The sequence below is a fragment of the Gastrolobium bilobum genome, unplaced genomic scaffold, assembly GCF_033153095.1.
Source record: "Gastrolobium bilobum isolate Gb01-03AN ecotype WA unplaced genomic scaffold, APGP_CSIRO_Gbil_v1 utg59117, whole genome shotgun sequence".
Lineage (NCBI taxonomy): Eukaryota > Viridiplantae > Streptophyta > Magnoliopsida > Fabales > Fabaceae > Gastrolobium > Gastrolobium bilobum.
In genome coordinates this window covers 96,406-112,565 of record NW_026895248.1, presented here as the reverse complement: position 1 = coordinate 112,565, position 16,160 = coordinate 96,406, and the positions used below count along the sequence as shown (strand labels likewise).

At 35.4% G+C, this 16,160-nt stretch overlaps 2 protein-coding genes across 2 annotated transcripts; one reads left to right on the top strand and one right to left on the bottom strand.

Moving 5' to 3' along the window:
• Positions 1 to 1,292: 1,292 nt before the first annotated feature.
• Positions 1,293 to 4,275, bottom strand: LOC133301859 (photosystem II CP47 reaction center protein-like). The gene has a single exon (XM_061501571.1). The coding sequence runs from the start codon at positions 2,721 to 2,723 to the stop codon at positions 1,293 to 1,295; it is 1,431 nt and encodes a 476-aa protein (XP_061357555.1). The 5' UTR covers positions 2,724 to 4,275.
• An 8,649-nt stretch (positions 4,276 to 12,924) lies between these two features.
• Positions 12,925 to 13,302, top strand: LOC133301852 (serine/threonine-protein phosphatase 4 regulatory subunit 2-like). Its single transcript, XM_061501560.1, has one exon. The coding sequence runs from the start codon at positions 12,925 to 12,927 to the stop codon at positions 13,300 to 13,302; it is 378 nt and encodes a 125-aa protein (XP_061357544.1).
• Positions 13,303 to 16,160: the final 2,858 nt, after the last annotated feature.

Here is a 16,160-nt window from a genome sequence, read left to right as displayed (position 1 = left end):
TTTTGGTGCTTTTAGTGGGCCTAGTATTTCCGGCAATTGCAATGGATTCCTTATTTCTTCATGTTAAAAAAAACAAGATTTCTTAGATACGGATAGTGGAGACAAATCTCGTATTTTTTTTTAGATCTGGAAGCAGTTCGATGATTTACTCCTAAAGGTTTACATCAAAATAATGCTAGTTGATGAAAGTTACTTCGGATAAGATAAGTAAAGTAAAATTCATTTGCTTGGGTTTTTTATTCCCCTTATTCCAATAAAGTAGAACTGGATCAAGTATGAGTTGGCGATCAAAACGTATATGGATAGAACTTATAACGGGGTCTCGAAAAACAAGCAATTTTTGTTGGGCCTTTATCCTTTTTGTAGGTTCATTGGGGTTCTTATTAGTTGGAACTTCCAATTATCTTGGTAAGAATTTTTTATCTTTATTTCCATCTCAGGAATTTTTTTTTCCACAAGGGATCGTGATGTCTTTCTATGGAATTGCGGGTCTATTTATTAGTTCTTATTTGTGGTGTACAATTTCGTGGAATGTGGGTAGTGGTTATGATCGATTCGATAGAAAAGAGGGAATAATGTGTATTTTTCGTTGGGGATTTCCTGGAAAAGTCGTCGTATTTTTCTCCGTTCCTTATCAAAGATATTCAGTCCATCAGACTCGAAGTTAAGGAGGGTATTTCTACTCGCCGTGTCCTTTATATGGAAATCATAGGACAGAGAGCCATTCCCTTGGCTCGTATTGACGAGAATTTGACTCCGCGAGAAGTGGAACAAAAACCTACAATATTAGCTTATTTTTTGCGTGTACCTATTGAAGTATTTTGAAACAAATAAAAGAACACTTTTTTAGGGAAAAACATTTATTCGAAATTTTTGTATTTTAAATTTAAAAAAAGGGCATTCTTTTATTTTGAAATTCGACTTCATTATGATAAGTGTTCTTTTGTGTATTCATGAAAAGGAGTAATTCCTTCGAATCTTAGCAATTGATATCTTATGATGAAAGGTTCTTTTTTTGTTCATTCGAATTGGCAGTGGATTCTTTCGCTTTCTTATCTTATTAGGTTTCTGTTTTCTTTCTAAATGAAAGATTATTATCATATAGGGTTTGACGAAACGAATGAGGTGAAGCTGAGTTCATTAAAGATGAAAAATGGCAAAAAAGAAAGCATTCATTCCCCTTCTATATATTACATCTATAGTCTTTTTGCCCTGGTGCATCTCTTTCATATTTACGAAAAGTCTGGAATCTTGGATTGTCAACTGGTGTAATACTAGGACTGGATTAGCGGTTAAGTAAAGATTTGAGACCAAAAGCGATTAGGGATAACCATTGAATAAGTTTCTTCGGCTTGCGTTGGGTTAAAAGCACAGAATGTATTTGCGCCATCGCCGTCTTCAAATAACGTATTTTCCATGGTATCACCATGGATAGCGCATAGAAGGGAAGCGCCCAATACACCAGCAACTCCCATCATATGAAATGGGCTATAACCGACTCCATTGAGTTCGCCACCATAAAACTCAATGGTTACACCTACTTGTTCAACACTATACTTAGATTCTGCCCTTCGAAAAGGAACATCGGCTCGAACAATTCCGTCTCCGTCTACCAAAACAACCGGAAATGTTTCAAAAAAGGTAGGCATACGACGTACAAAAAGTTCACGCCCCTCTTTATCTCGAAAAATAGGATGTCCTAACCAACCCACGGCTATTCCATCTCCATTGTCCATTGAGCCCGCTCTAAACAACCCCCCCTTTGCCGGATTATTGCCGATGTAATCATAAAAAGCTAATTTTTCAGGAATTTTAGACCAAGCTTCTGATAAACTTTGATTTTCGGCTAGCCCAGCACCAACTCTTCGATATATTTCTTGCTGGAAATATCCCTGATCCCATTGATAACGAGTGGGACCAAATAATTCAATTGGGGTGGTTGCTGAACCATACCACATAGTTCCGGCAACAACAAAAGCTGCAAAAAAGACAGCAGCGATACTGCTCGAAAGGACGGTTTCAATATTTCCCATACGCAATCCTTTGTACAGACGTTGGGGCGGGCGCACACTAAGATGGAAAAGGCCCGCTAATATACCTAATGTCCCTGCTGCAATATGATGAGAGGCTATTCCCCCCGGAACAAAGGGATCAAAACCCTCCACACCCCATGCGGGATTTACGGATTGTACCCTTCCGGTTAGTCCATAAGGGTCGGACACCCATATTCCAGGACCATACAATCCTGTTACATGAAATGCGCCGAAACCAAAACAAGCCACCCCCGCAAGAAATAAATGAATTCCAAAGATTTTGGGTAAATCCAAAGAAGGTTTTCCAGTACGTTCATCACAAAATATTTCTAGATCCCAATAGACCCAATGCCAGATAGCTGCCAAAAAGCACAAACCTGAAAAGACAATATGTGCTCCGGCCACACCTTCGTAACTCCAAATACCCGGATTGGTTATAGCCCCCCCTGTGATGTTCCAACCGCCCCATGAATTAGTTATTCCTAAACGAGTCATAAAGGGTATAACGAACATACCCTGTCGCCACATTGGATCAAGAACAGGGTCAGAGGGATCAAAAACTGCTAATTCATATAGAGCCATCGAACCGGCCCAACCAGCAACCAGAGCTGTATGCATTATATGAACAGAAAGTAAACGGCCGGGATCATTTAATACAACGGTATGAACACGATACCAAGGCAAACCCATGAAAATACCTCTTATATCAACAAAAAATAGACACTATGTAACTTTATTGCACTGGAAAATACTATATTATATTATGGACTATGACCCCAGACCCCACCCTTTTTTTTTCAGTGGATTATATGAGGAAAAGGTTTCATATTTGTTCTAGTTTTTTAGTAATAACGGAACAATTATATCTGCAGAAACAAAAAGAAGCAGATCTATTATATACCCAATAAGTAACAATACGCAATGGTGGAGGGGGGGAGGGGGGTTGACCCTATTTTATATGAGTGTTTATATATAATGTTTATATGAGTGGATGCAGACATACTTTTTTATCGCATCGCTCGAAGGACCTACTCCGAATAACTTTCCTTTGCTCATTTAGTATTCCTTTTTTCTTTATGATTTCTAATCTAAATAAAATAGGAGAAAGACAACTCTTTGTTAAGACAAGAAACTCATCCTTACGTTTCCACACCAAAGTGAGATTTATGGCTTCATTCTTTTAGCCAGTTTATGCCCATTGGTGTTCCAAAAGTGCCCTTTCGAAGTCCTGGAGAGGAGGATGCATCTTGGGTTGACATATAGTGCGACTTGTCAGATATATTGGGTCATATGGGATTTCCCCGTTCTCTCCCCCGATTGAGATATCCTCCCTTTCACCCCAGATTGATTGAATCCTCAAAAATTTGGAGCGTGAAGTGTAATTAGATCGATTTTTTTATTTTTTTTTTTGGGGGGGGTATCCAGATTATTATTATATATATTATGTTTATTATATAAATTTAAAATAATTTATGGTTGGTTTGGTTAAACCAATCAAATGAAGCACCTAGGCTCTGTTTAAAAAAAAAAAAAACCAATTGGTAATATGTCTATGATTACTACTTTTATTATCTGTCATATATTTGGAAGAAAATATGAAATACAAAATTCAGAAAAAGAAAGAAGTAGGAACAAAAAAACGCGGTATTGCAGTATTTGTCCTATATGTGCAAATAAAAATCGGGCGTATCTTTACTCAGAGTAGAAAATCAACCTAAAAGAATTTAGCAAGCCCATTCAGAAACAAGAAAATGACATTGCGATTTGGGTTTGATCTCGACGAAAACAATACATCAATGAGAAGTTCGTTCAATAAGTTTAGTCCATTTTTTTTTTCTATTATAATAGAGGATAGGTTTATATAGATATAATCTAACTAATATATATAATAACTAATACTAATTAAAGGCGTCCAAAGTTGATTTTTCTTGAAATAAAAATGTAAGAAAATAGACCTTTCTTTTGAAGTTCGAAAAAGTCCATTTTTGATTATCAATATGAAAAAGGGTTGAAATCGACACATTGATTCCTTTTTGCGATTTTTGGTGAACCGTATGCATCAAAAGGTGCATGTACGGCTCTTAATGGATCCAATTTGATCTGAATCAATCGACTTTATCGAGAAAGACTACTTTTTTTAGGCCAGGAGGTTGATAGTGAAATATCGAATCAAATTATTGGCCTTATAGTCTATCTCAGTATAGAGGACGATAACAAAGATTTGTACCTGTTTATAAATTCTCCGGGCGGATGGGTAATACCCGGAATAGCTATTTTTGATACTATGCAATTTGTACAACCAGATGTACAGACAGTATGCATGGGATTAGCCGCTTCAATGGGATCTTTTATTTTGGCAGGAGGAGAAATTACCAAACGTTTAGCATTCCCTCACGCTTGGCGCCAATTAGTAACCCGCACCGTAATTATGCTTAAATAATTATATAAAGTAATTAATGATGTTGAAAGTTATTTTTCTGACGAAAAGTGCAACTGGCTATAAATACAACTTTTGCACACAACCCTAGGCTAATACTCAGCCATTTCTACGTGGGTTGCTTCTTGTGGCTGCTGCCATTGTCTTCCTCCACCATTTCTTGACCTTACAAGGGATTTTTCTTCATACTTCCTTCACCAAACATCTTTGTGTGAGTGAGATAAAGCATTAAGAGTGGGTGGGAGACCTTGTTGCTGAATTTTGGCTTCTGTTTTGAGGATTCTTGTTGCTGAGTTTGGTGTTTGGGTTGAGAGTCACCATTGTGGTGACATTTTGAGCTTCAAAAAGCTACCTTTGAAGAGAATGAACCATTGTGGTGTGCCATTTTTGTGCACCTTCAAAGTCAGAACCTTTGGAACTGATTGGTGAGCTCCAAGAGCCGTTGTACCTCTATTTTGAGCTAGGGTAAGCTTCACCACCTTTGATCATGAGTTTTAGTTATGTAAAAGTTGGGTCTTGGCATGTTAATCAGTGAAACAAGTAACCAACCAGAACATGAACCTAAAAGGGTATAAAAATGCATGCTTGGACGTAGTAATGGGTTAAAAACCCAACCTTGAAAGTGATATCTCGCGAAATGCAGAAACTGCATTCTGTCGCGAAATATCCGGATATGGGGTCTTGAGATATCCGAATATGGATATCCGGATATACATATTCGGATATGTTATCCAGATATGGATATCCGGATATGGCCCTGACATATATCTGGATATTCTGGGTTTTCGAGAACAGTAACGGTACTGTTCATACATAATGACATTTTGGATTTGTGGACCCATGTTTGGTCAATGTGGACTCCTGAAATAATTAATATAAGTCAGAATCTAAGGGATTAAGGGCTTAAGGCTTTGTGAGAAGCCTAAAGACATGACACGTAAAGGAAACGCGTTGTCTTTATGTCTTATGCTTGTAGAGTATAAATATTGATATGATTGTCGGTCTAAAACAGGTTGTGATCTTGTTGTTTGTGGACTTTGAGCTTGTGTGGCCTCTTGGCTTAGATAGTTAGCTTGCAAAGTAAGCTTTCGTGTCCTCGGTTTAGCCATTGTTGGTTCCACCATATCCCATGAGGGGATGGTTTATATGCATGATATGTTTTCATGTATTGTTTTATTGAAATGCTATTGAGCTGATAAGTACAAATGCCTTATGATATGTATGTGGTGTTTGCCTAGACGGGATGTGATCCTGTGGGCAGGTACGCCATGGGCGCGTACTGTGTGGGTAGTAGACGTATTCCTGCATTTCTCTGGCCAATAGATTAGTTATAACACACATGGCATGATTATCTGCTGCATTGCACTGGTTTTGGAACTTATACTGTTAAACTGCCTTTGGAACTTATATTGCACATGTAAGTGAGGTTGGGGTGGAAGATCCTTGAGGACCCTTTGTCTTACTGAGATTTCTGTTTAGAGATCTCACCCCACATTTGGGGCACCATTTCAGGTTCAGGTAATGCGGGGGTTGAGACCTCTAGCGGCAGGAGGCCGGAGCTTAGCTGATATTTCTGCTTTTATGATGATATGCTTGGATGTTGATCTATCTTGCATTTATTATCGTGTTTTTGGATTTGAGACTGCTGTTGGGCCTTGTTGCCTTATTTGGTGAGCATGGGGGTTGTCCATGCCACATTGATTTCTGTTATGTTTGAGTTTATCTGAATTGTATAATGTATCAGGATATTGTCCGGACTACGTGTTGTAGATTCGTGACTTAGATACTCACTTGTTTATATTATTAGGTTATTCAGCGTAGATAGTTGTTTACTTGCATTTACATACAGGCAATTTTTTTAAAAGGATTGATTAATCTACTTGGTAATATTAATGACGTCATAATTGAAAAGAAAAAGATATTCTGCAATTTTTAATTAAGCGTGGCTTAATACGATGGCATGATAACAAACCGGGTATACACGGGATGTTACATTTTATGGTATCATAGCACTTTCTAGGAAAAAGCTTGTATGTATTGCAATAACTTAGGATGTTTTGTTGCGAGTCTGTCTTGTGTATTTCCTCTGATGGGTCTTGCTATGATGATGCATGTTTGACCACATTGTGTAGACTGATCAACTCATTCTTTGTGTAACTTGTGCAGAGTCATGGTAATGCCTAGGAGAAACCGCGAGACCACTGAGGATCAGCCAGATCCTGTCCTGACTGCATTAGCTGAGATGCAGGCGGCTAGACTAGCAGTTGGCGAGAGCTGCTCGGGAATATTTTTTCAGAGAGCAAGAGTGTAGAGTAGTAATCAGGATTGCCAATAGGAGCAATCTATTCTGACTAAGAGCAACCCTCTTCAACTATACGCAAGCGTACGTGTCAAGCAATATAGGGTATTGTAGCCCCAGATTTATCGTCCTCAGGGAGCAGTTGTGAAGTAAGAAGCGCTAAAGAAAACTTAATTTGTAAAATGGAGCAATAAAAGAAATTATTATTCTCAGCTAAGCTTCACAAAGAGCAATCTCTGGGCAGCTAGTTAAACAATGTTAACCATTCTGAACTAGATGAGAGCAGTGAATGACTTAGCACGGTCATCGAATAAAAAGGCATCAGTTGAAGGAACTTTAAGAGCAGTCAACGAAATGAAAGTAAGAGCATCAGCTGGTAAAACACAGTTCAGTTATCGTGAGGAAAATGTTGTGATAGAAGTTGAGTTAAGATTAATTTCAGAAAAAAAATCAAGTAGGTGTTATGGGTTCCATGTTTTCATCCCTTTGGTTAACCCTGCTTGGTAGCATATTTTACAAGTGGATTTTGCTCCTTCCCTTGTTTTTCTATAGGTAAGCAGAGGGTAAGGCCTTACTCTCCACGTTACTCCATAGTACTTGGAGTTATATGCAAGGAAACCATGCTGCCTTCTCAAAAGAGCATGGATTCACATGGCAGTGTTCCCCATTCTAGGTGTTTCTCCCTCCTTTCTTCATGCTAAACTACCCCAGGATTTTGAGAATGCTCCACACGCCTTTGTCAGTGTTTCATCAACCGAGTGGTCCCGGGATGAGGTTGCCAGCCCAGAGGGTTTCACAAAATCAATAAATTAAACCAAAGAGCAACTCAAAATTCATTTATAAAATATGTGTTCCTTACAAAGCTATCCTAAGACAAAAGGGATTACTTCTATGGAACCCTCACCTACTTAGAGGAAGTTAGCTCCTAGTGAGCATTTTTACAAAAAGAAAACAAAGAGATAACGAGTCCTAGGATGGGTGCTGATGATTCTCTTTATGAGGATTGCTTGTTCCTTTTATAGGGTTCTTCATTTGATCTCCATTGTTCCTTTCATCAAGGGTCGTGCTTTGTCTAAATTCTCTCCAATGGTAGCTTTGCTTCTTGCCAGCTTGGCCTTAAATGGAAGTGGTCCCCCTTGCTTTTGGCTCCCTTTGTGAGTAGGAGTATCGGATTCAGGGAGGCACCTCCACTCCTTCTGCTGCAGCTGACGTGGCTGCTTTTGATTGCTCAGCTTCCTTGCTTCCGTACTGTAGCAGAGGTAGCACCTCCACCTTCTCTGTTGTGGCTGACGTGGTGGCTTCCCATTGCTTCCTTTGACTGCTGTTGTACTACAGTAGGTTTTTTTTTCCTTTCTGCGCAACCCTCCTTCTTCTCTCTTCATTTTGTGGTTCCTTCTGATGGGCCTGAGGTGTCCTGAACAAAGCAAACCAACCCGATAGTCATATGAAAAAGATAATGTTAAATTTGCTCCAAGTCTACCTTAATTCCCACTTTCGGTATTGCTCTGGTCCACTATTCAAAACAGTTGCTCTATATGGAAAGAAGAAGGTTGAGGGGAGTGATTTATAACCAAACATGGGTTTTGTAGAACAATTTACACTTAATGGGCCACAACTTTTAAGGACCATCACTAGCCGATCAGGAGGCCGCTAGATTGGCCAACTTGGCAATGATAGACGTCATTCGAGAGGCGAACCGAAAGGCCACGAAAAATGTTCTTGAGGCAAACAGGCAGGTGAAGATGACCAGGATGAGGGTTATATTGGAGGAAATGCGGGCTGGCCGCACTGAGGGTCAGTTCCCACCGCCACCACCTCCACAGCCACCGCCTCCACCTAGTCTTCAGGACGAAAGCTTGAGTCATGTTGAGGGTGTCACTCCTCTTACTGGGTGATGGAACCCTACTTGGAGCCTGTCGAGGATCGTGACGTGATAGACTGCCGGCTTAATGCTTTTCGCAAGCATAAGCCACCTTCCTTTGATGGATCGTATGATCCTATTGCTGCTGCGAGATGGCTACAGGCGTTGGAGAAGATCTTTCGGGAAATGCAGTGTACCGACCCGCAGAAGTTGATGTTCGCCACATATATGCTGAAAGGCGATGCACATGAGTGGTGGATGAACACCTCTCACGCCTATGAGATGCAGGATCATGTGATGACATGGCCATTCTTCGAGGACTACTTTTTGGGCAGATACTTCCATTATAATGCGCAGGAGAGGAAGCAAGGGGAATTTGACAGATTGGTGCAGGGCTCGTTGTCTATTAACGAGTACCTGGCGAAGTTTAATGAGCTGGTAATGTTTGCGCACCTTCGGATGGCTATGCCTACTGAGTATACACGGATGGCATGATAACAAACCGGGTATACACGGATGGTTACACTATGCCTACGCCATAAGAAAATTAAGTAATAATAGCATGACACTTTGAGTTCGATATAGAATTTTTTAAACATTCGATTATATATCGAAAGAGTAGTATGAAAAAGGGGGTATTTACGATTTTCTCTGATCTATCATGAGCCTATTTCGGTGTCACAAACTTTTTTGTTTTCAGTTTTCACACCGCAAAACTTCTAACAAGATTTATGTTATGAAAAATTATGAAAAAAAATAATAGTTTTTTTTATAACTAAATGAAAAAAAAAAAAAGAAACTTTTGGATTGCTGGATAATAGACGAGACAAGATAAGAAAGCAACGGAAGAAAAAAAAAACAACATATTTTTTTAAATCAACAACAATAGTATATTTAGATATATATATATATATATATATATATATATATATATATATATATATATATATATATATATATATATATTGGATAAATATTTAGATAATATATTGCAACACATTAACCTCAATAATTACCCAAACAAAGAAGCAACCAATCTTCTTCTAATAGCATATTGCCAAAAATAACACTTTTTTTTCAATCAATAAAATTAAACCAAATTTGGTGTATATCATAACTGAAAGCAATAAACTAGAAAGTATAAATTTGCACAATGTATTGCTCACAATTGCACAACAGAGACTAGATCGATAAGAAACTTTGTTTCAAAGTTCAACTCCATCGAACCCCATCATGAAGGCGTGGTTCTTTTGCTTTCTTCTTCTTAGCATGGTTATGTTCAACCAAGGCGTATTTGGTGGTGAAAATCCATATAAAGAAGCTCGTGAGAAAAATGTGCCACGTCCAACACCCCCGGTTGAACATGTCCCAGCTAACCCTTACACCCGTGGCTGCTCCAAAATATTTCGATGTCGTGGACGTTGAAGATGATGCCTAAAAAATGTATATGAATACTATTACCGGATGGTGTTACATTACCAATTTCAATGTTAATTTATTTTCTTTCATGTATTCTTAATTTCTTACCGTCAGATAAACCCTTGTTCAGACCTGTGGCATGCCCTGGCATTGGAATGGGGTACCCAGCTCTTCTTGTCCTTAACTTTTATATGCACACACACACACAAAAAAAGTATTTTTCTGAATGAATTGAATGAAGGATTTGTCACTTTCAAAGGTATGTCTGCTTGAAGGATGCTACAGAAGCTTAAACATAAAATTTGCAAAGTGGTAGAATGTTGAGGTAAATGTGTGGTATCCATAAAGTTATTTTAAACGAAAAAGGGGCGGTTTTACTTACTACTGAAAATTTTTACTACTAAGTTAATTACCGTTGATTTCCGTCAATCTAACAGTTATAATTTATTATGAATTAATAATTAATTAATAAATGTATTCAGTAAATTATAAACATTAGATTGACAAAAATCAACCGTGCTTAGTTTAGTAGTAAAAGTTGTAAAACTTTTTAGTGGTAAATATAACATCTCCCTATTTTGTTATATATTTGATGGCTTTTTATATTTTTTTTACTCCACAAAATTAAAAGAGAAAAAAATAAAACTATTTTGAAAAAAAGAGAATGTAAAAATTCAATAAATATGCATCAAAATATGATCGTTCCATTTAAAATATTGTCTTTTTTAAAATAATAAATATTTTTCAAAAAATGGAAAAAAGAAGAAGATGATATCTTCTCAATGGTTTTTATGAGATCAGGGTTATGATAATACCAAATACACTTTGTCCAAAATTTGGTTTGAAAAGATGATGACAAATAGTGAGAAAATTAAATTACAAAATGGGTGATGAGAGAATTCAAGCACGATACAAATGATTAGAAAAGAGATTAATCCTGATCTACTATTCGTGCGAAACTATTTTACATTATTAGAAACTCTGCTAGGAATCATGTACTCTTTTAATGATATGGCCAAAAATAATTGGATGACAGCGTATAAAAAGTCTAATTCTACATTATTTTTTTGGGTACATTTTTAGATTTGACTTATCAAAATTTGCTATTTATAAGATATAAAATTGTGTCATTTTAAATAAGATAAATAAATAAATCATGAAAGAAAGAGTGAAGGAAAAAAGTTTTAAAAATGTGAGTCTCACATTTTTTGTGAAAATGAAAGGATATTAGATATGTCATTTAAAATGACACATCTTTTGCCCTTTATATTATCATATAAGGGGGTGTAAGGATACCAAAAAAAAAAACTTTAAGGAGGTGTTTGGTTGGAGGATTTTGATGAAAAAGATAGGTAAATATGAAATGGGATTATAAGGTTACTATGTTTGGTTGAAGGATTTTCAAAATTTGGCTACATAAATCATTATGCTATGAAACTGATATGCATATCTATTTTTATGCAAATAGCCGGCGAAAATTTCTCTATGGCAGTATGGTATTGATGAAAAGCTTGCTATTTGCTCACTATGCATACTAACCAAAAGACAAGCATACCCTCAGTTTAAGCGCGCGAAAGGAAAAGAAAAAAGCAGCCGCCATTTTAAGCCTGTGGATTTGTCACAACCACCAGGGCAAGAAAATCTTGTGACTTGGGTTCGTCCACTTCTTACAAGTAAGGAGGGTTTACAGATGATCATAGACCCGGTTGTAAAGCCCCACATTTCTGTTGATACCATGGTTGTTAAACTCGCGCGTTTACTCGTGAAATCAGACGAGTTTACGCTTCAGCAACAGTGTTACGAGTCACGTTCTTCGATTACTCGCTTTTGGTCCTCAAATGGCAGAAACGTCGAGTTTCTTGACAAACTCGTATAATCGTACGAGTTAAACGTTATCATCAGGAAAAAAACCCATTACCCGAATATTTGACTCGGAAAGGAGTGAGTATAAATGGGTTTCTTTAGCTAAAAAAAAAAACTAGATCCTGAGCCACCATCGTGGGAGAGAAACTCGCGACTGACGAAGACCTTCAAGCCACCGTCTTCTCCGCGTGAGTGAAGCTTCTCTGCGTTCTTTGAGAAACCGTCTTCTGCTTCGCCATCGTGCTTCAAGCCACCGCCATCGGTCGTCCCTCACCACCGGTTAGTGCTCTCTGGTCTACGTCTGCCTCTGTCTGGATCTCTTCTTTGTTTTGTTTTTTTTATGTCTCATAGCCTCTGTCTCATCTCATCTCTTCTACCGTCTTTGTTTTACTTTTTTTTTTATAAATTATTTTATTTTATAAAACAAAATCAGTTTATTTTATTTATAAAACAAAATCATTTTTTTATTTTATAAAACAAAATCATTATATTTTATTTTATAAAACAAAATCATTATATTTTATTTTATAAAAAAAAATAAGTTTATTTTATTTTATAAAACAAAATCAGTTTATTTTATTTTATAAAACAAAATCAGTTTTTTTATTTTATTTGATAAACCGTAAACTAAACTAAACCAAATCAGATTTGTTTTTTTTTTTTTTTGAGTATCCAAACCAAATCAGATTTATTTGAAAAAACAAATTAATTTTTTTTTCACTTGAATTGCCTCGGTTTGATTTTATATTCAAAGGAAAAAATAAAATTAATTGTATTAAAATTAGTCTAAGTTAATTTCACTTGAATTGTGGTAAGTTTTTTTTGTCCTCTTAATTTTTGCTTGACGCTGGTTCAATTAAATTAAAAATTTTGTTTTTTATAGTTAAAATTTTAAATCACTACCTATTACTTGCTAATTGCTATATATTCATTGGGTTTGTATTTGTTTAGGTCCATACCAAGAAAAGAAATCGCTTGAAACAGAAGAAAATGAAATGATCTTGTACATGTGATGGCCAATTTAAAATTGGCCAAGAAGAGGGAGCGCAAAAAAAGTGTTGGGCAAGAGCATGAATTTTATAGCATAGATGATCTTTCATCTGATGATGAATGGATTGTGAAAAACGAGGGAAGTCCATCCAACATTGAAGATATAGATGATTTGGATATTCCTGAATTTAACTTAGATGCTACAGATGAAGATGCTTTGATGGTACCTGGAGATGATGGTGGTTCTGAACTTGGTGGGGAAAGTGGAGAAGACATCATGCAACATTGTTTTGGTGATGAAGATGAAGATGAAGATGATGATGAAGGAAATAATGAAGATGGTGATGAAGATGATGGGACGGAGGATGATTATGACATTCCTTCATTCCATCTCAATTGATTGATATATTGTTTTGGATTTGAATGTTGTGTGCTATGACTTTATGTGTTTGAGACATTATGTGATTATGACTATTGTATGACATTATTCTGCTGGTTGGTTGAATTAAATTTACTTATTATATTACTTTATATGCATAGAAATATATATAAATATAATTTGTATCTTGTGTTACGAGTCTACGATCCGTGTTACGATTCTACGATTTACGATTTTGGTTCACCCTTCCGAGTTTGCATAGAATCTCGAGTTTGACAACCATGGTTGATACTGTGGTAAAAGTTGCAGCAATTGCATCCATGTGTGTGCAACCAAAAGTGTCTCAACCAAAAGTGTCTCAACGTCCTTTCATGGGTGAAGTTGTTCAGGCTTTGAAGCTGGTATGCAGTGAGTTTGAGGAAACAAGGATTTTTCAAGAAGAGGGTCTTCTTGTAACTGATGTGGAAGGGAAGTTTTCTGGAGTTTCAGGTGAGGGAGTGGACTTTTTGGAGGATCAAAAAACCCTATCTGGATATCAATCTGGTGAAGAAAAGGTAGCATTATCAGCTTCAGAGCTTCTCAGTAATTCAGGCCAGGAATTTGAGTCATTCAGGAGGTATTCTACTTCAGGGCCTCTAACTACTTGGGAAGAAAAGGCAATTCTGGCAGAAGTTGAGAAATATCAGGATATTTTACAAACCGGATTATTTTCGTAATATCAAATTGTTTTTTCATCTATATTTTTCCTACAACCAAACATAGATTTCATAAAAATTACCTAATCTCTCAGGTAAATTTTTTCCCAACCAAACAACTTTTTTTTACATTTTTTTACCTATCTCGCTTTCCAACCATTTCCCTATGTAAAACATTTTCTTATTATTCATAAAATTTCTCCTCAACCAAACCTTCCCTAATTATAATCAGATGTCATTCTAATGATTACCAGTTTATCAGTGCTGATGCCTCTCCATATCCATTACAGCATATTTACTTTTTACGAGTTTATTATCATGGTACGTGATTAGTTATTATTAGTATGGCTGTCAATTCGTTGGTTTTACTCATTTTATTTTAGAATAATTATCGTTTACAATTTTACATAAAAATTAATAAAGTTCTTAAATTATATTTGTAAAAATATAATTTCTATTAAATTATTATTTGAATATATTAATATTAAATTTCATAGTATTTATAGTAAAAGATTAAAATTAAAATTTAAAAATTAATTAATAAGACAATATTTTAAAAATTAATTAATAAGACAAGTAAAACTTATAAAATTAAAATTATTTAAAAAAATTGAGTTATAACATAAAACTTAAACTTAAAAATAAATTTTACATCAATTATTTTAATTATTGATTCCACTTATATTTAATACTATTAATCTATTACTTTTATAGGTTACATTAAAATTTTATTATTTATATGAGGGAGAAATTAGACTTACAATATCTTTTACCTTACAATATTTTTACAATCATTTATTATTATTGGAATGAAATTAAATTAATGATTTTTATTTAATATTATTTTATATCTGTTGATTTGATTTTAATTTAATGATAACAAAAATAATTATAACATCTAAATATTATCTCCCTTTCATGGGAATGATCAAACGAGGAAAATCAGCCCGTAAAATTTAGTGGGAAATTTTTATTCTTACATATCGATCTTACGTTATATATATTTTTCTTTTAAATTTACTTTAAATTCAAGTTATTCATTAGTAAAAATAAATGAAAGTAAACTACCACAAATAATGCTTACCAAAAAAAAAAACTACCACAAATAAATAATTAAAAAAAATATAATGAAAGTAGGGAAAGATTATACTTACTACATATTTTTGTTATTATCTTTTACTACCAAATCTCAATTGTTGATTTTCGTCAATCTAACGGTTGTAATTTATTGCAAATTAATAATTAATTAACAAGTATGACCCCATAAATTACAACCGTTAGATTAACAAAAACCAATGGTTAAGATTTGGTAGTAACATGTATTAAGAAAAAGAGGTAGTAAGTATAACCTCTCTCATAAAGTATATAAACTTAGGAGAAAATTTGTGTCCTTGCGTGTTTTCTTAAAATAAAATTATGGTATTTTATTATGGAAAAATGTGTATTCTTTTAAGGACCATCTAATCTCATGTTGCAGGAAATACTCTCTCTTATATTATAGATCCAACATATAGTGGATCCCACCATGTATTAAAAAAAATGATATATTTATCGATGTATTTATAACATAAGATAACTCTTTCTTATTACATGAAAAAATAATTCTTTTTTTAAAGTATATAAAATTATATCCTTTGATAGCTGGGTTCCTTAAGCATGTTGACAGGGGGTTCGATTACTGGTCGTGTGTATAGAAAATGCTTTGTTAGGAGAGGTTTACCCACTTAATATGATCTCCCGTTTCGAAAGGATTAGTCTTCGGTTGCCGGCTAGAGGATAACTTGAGAAACCAAAAAAAAAAAAAATATATATCCTTTTAAAAAAAGAAAAAAATAATCTTGAGGGAGTAGAATTTTTATTTATTTATTTTTTCTCTCAAGGATACATATTTTTCTTTTTTTTGGAGTTACCCAACCCTAATTATCTCTTTTGAGACGAGTTGGCTTCTTCCGGTATCCCCACGAGCTTCGACTCTTTGAGCCAGCTATGAGACTAATCCTGAGTGCGGGGAAACAGTGATGGCTAAAGAATCAGCCCCCTCCCCAAGAATGCATTCAGCGGAAATCGAACACATATCCAACCCCATCATCTATCTTTTTCTCTCAAGGATACATATTTTTCTCATTTTATAACCATATTTATCGAGGGCTTTGTTTTTCTTTTGTTCCAGAAAGAAATTTTTTT

What these genes read in the sequence shown, in the direction of transcription:
- LOC133301859 (XM_061501571.1), bottom strand. Translation starts at nt 2,723, where the DNA reads ATGGGTTTGCCTTGGTATCGTGTTCATACCGTTGTATTAAATGATCCC.
- LOC133301852 (XM_061501560.1), top strand. Translation starts at nt 12,925, where the DNA reads ATGGCCAATTTAAAATTGGCCAAGAAGAGGGAGCGCAAAAAAAGTGTT.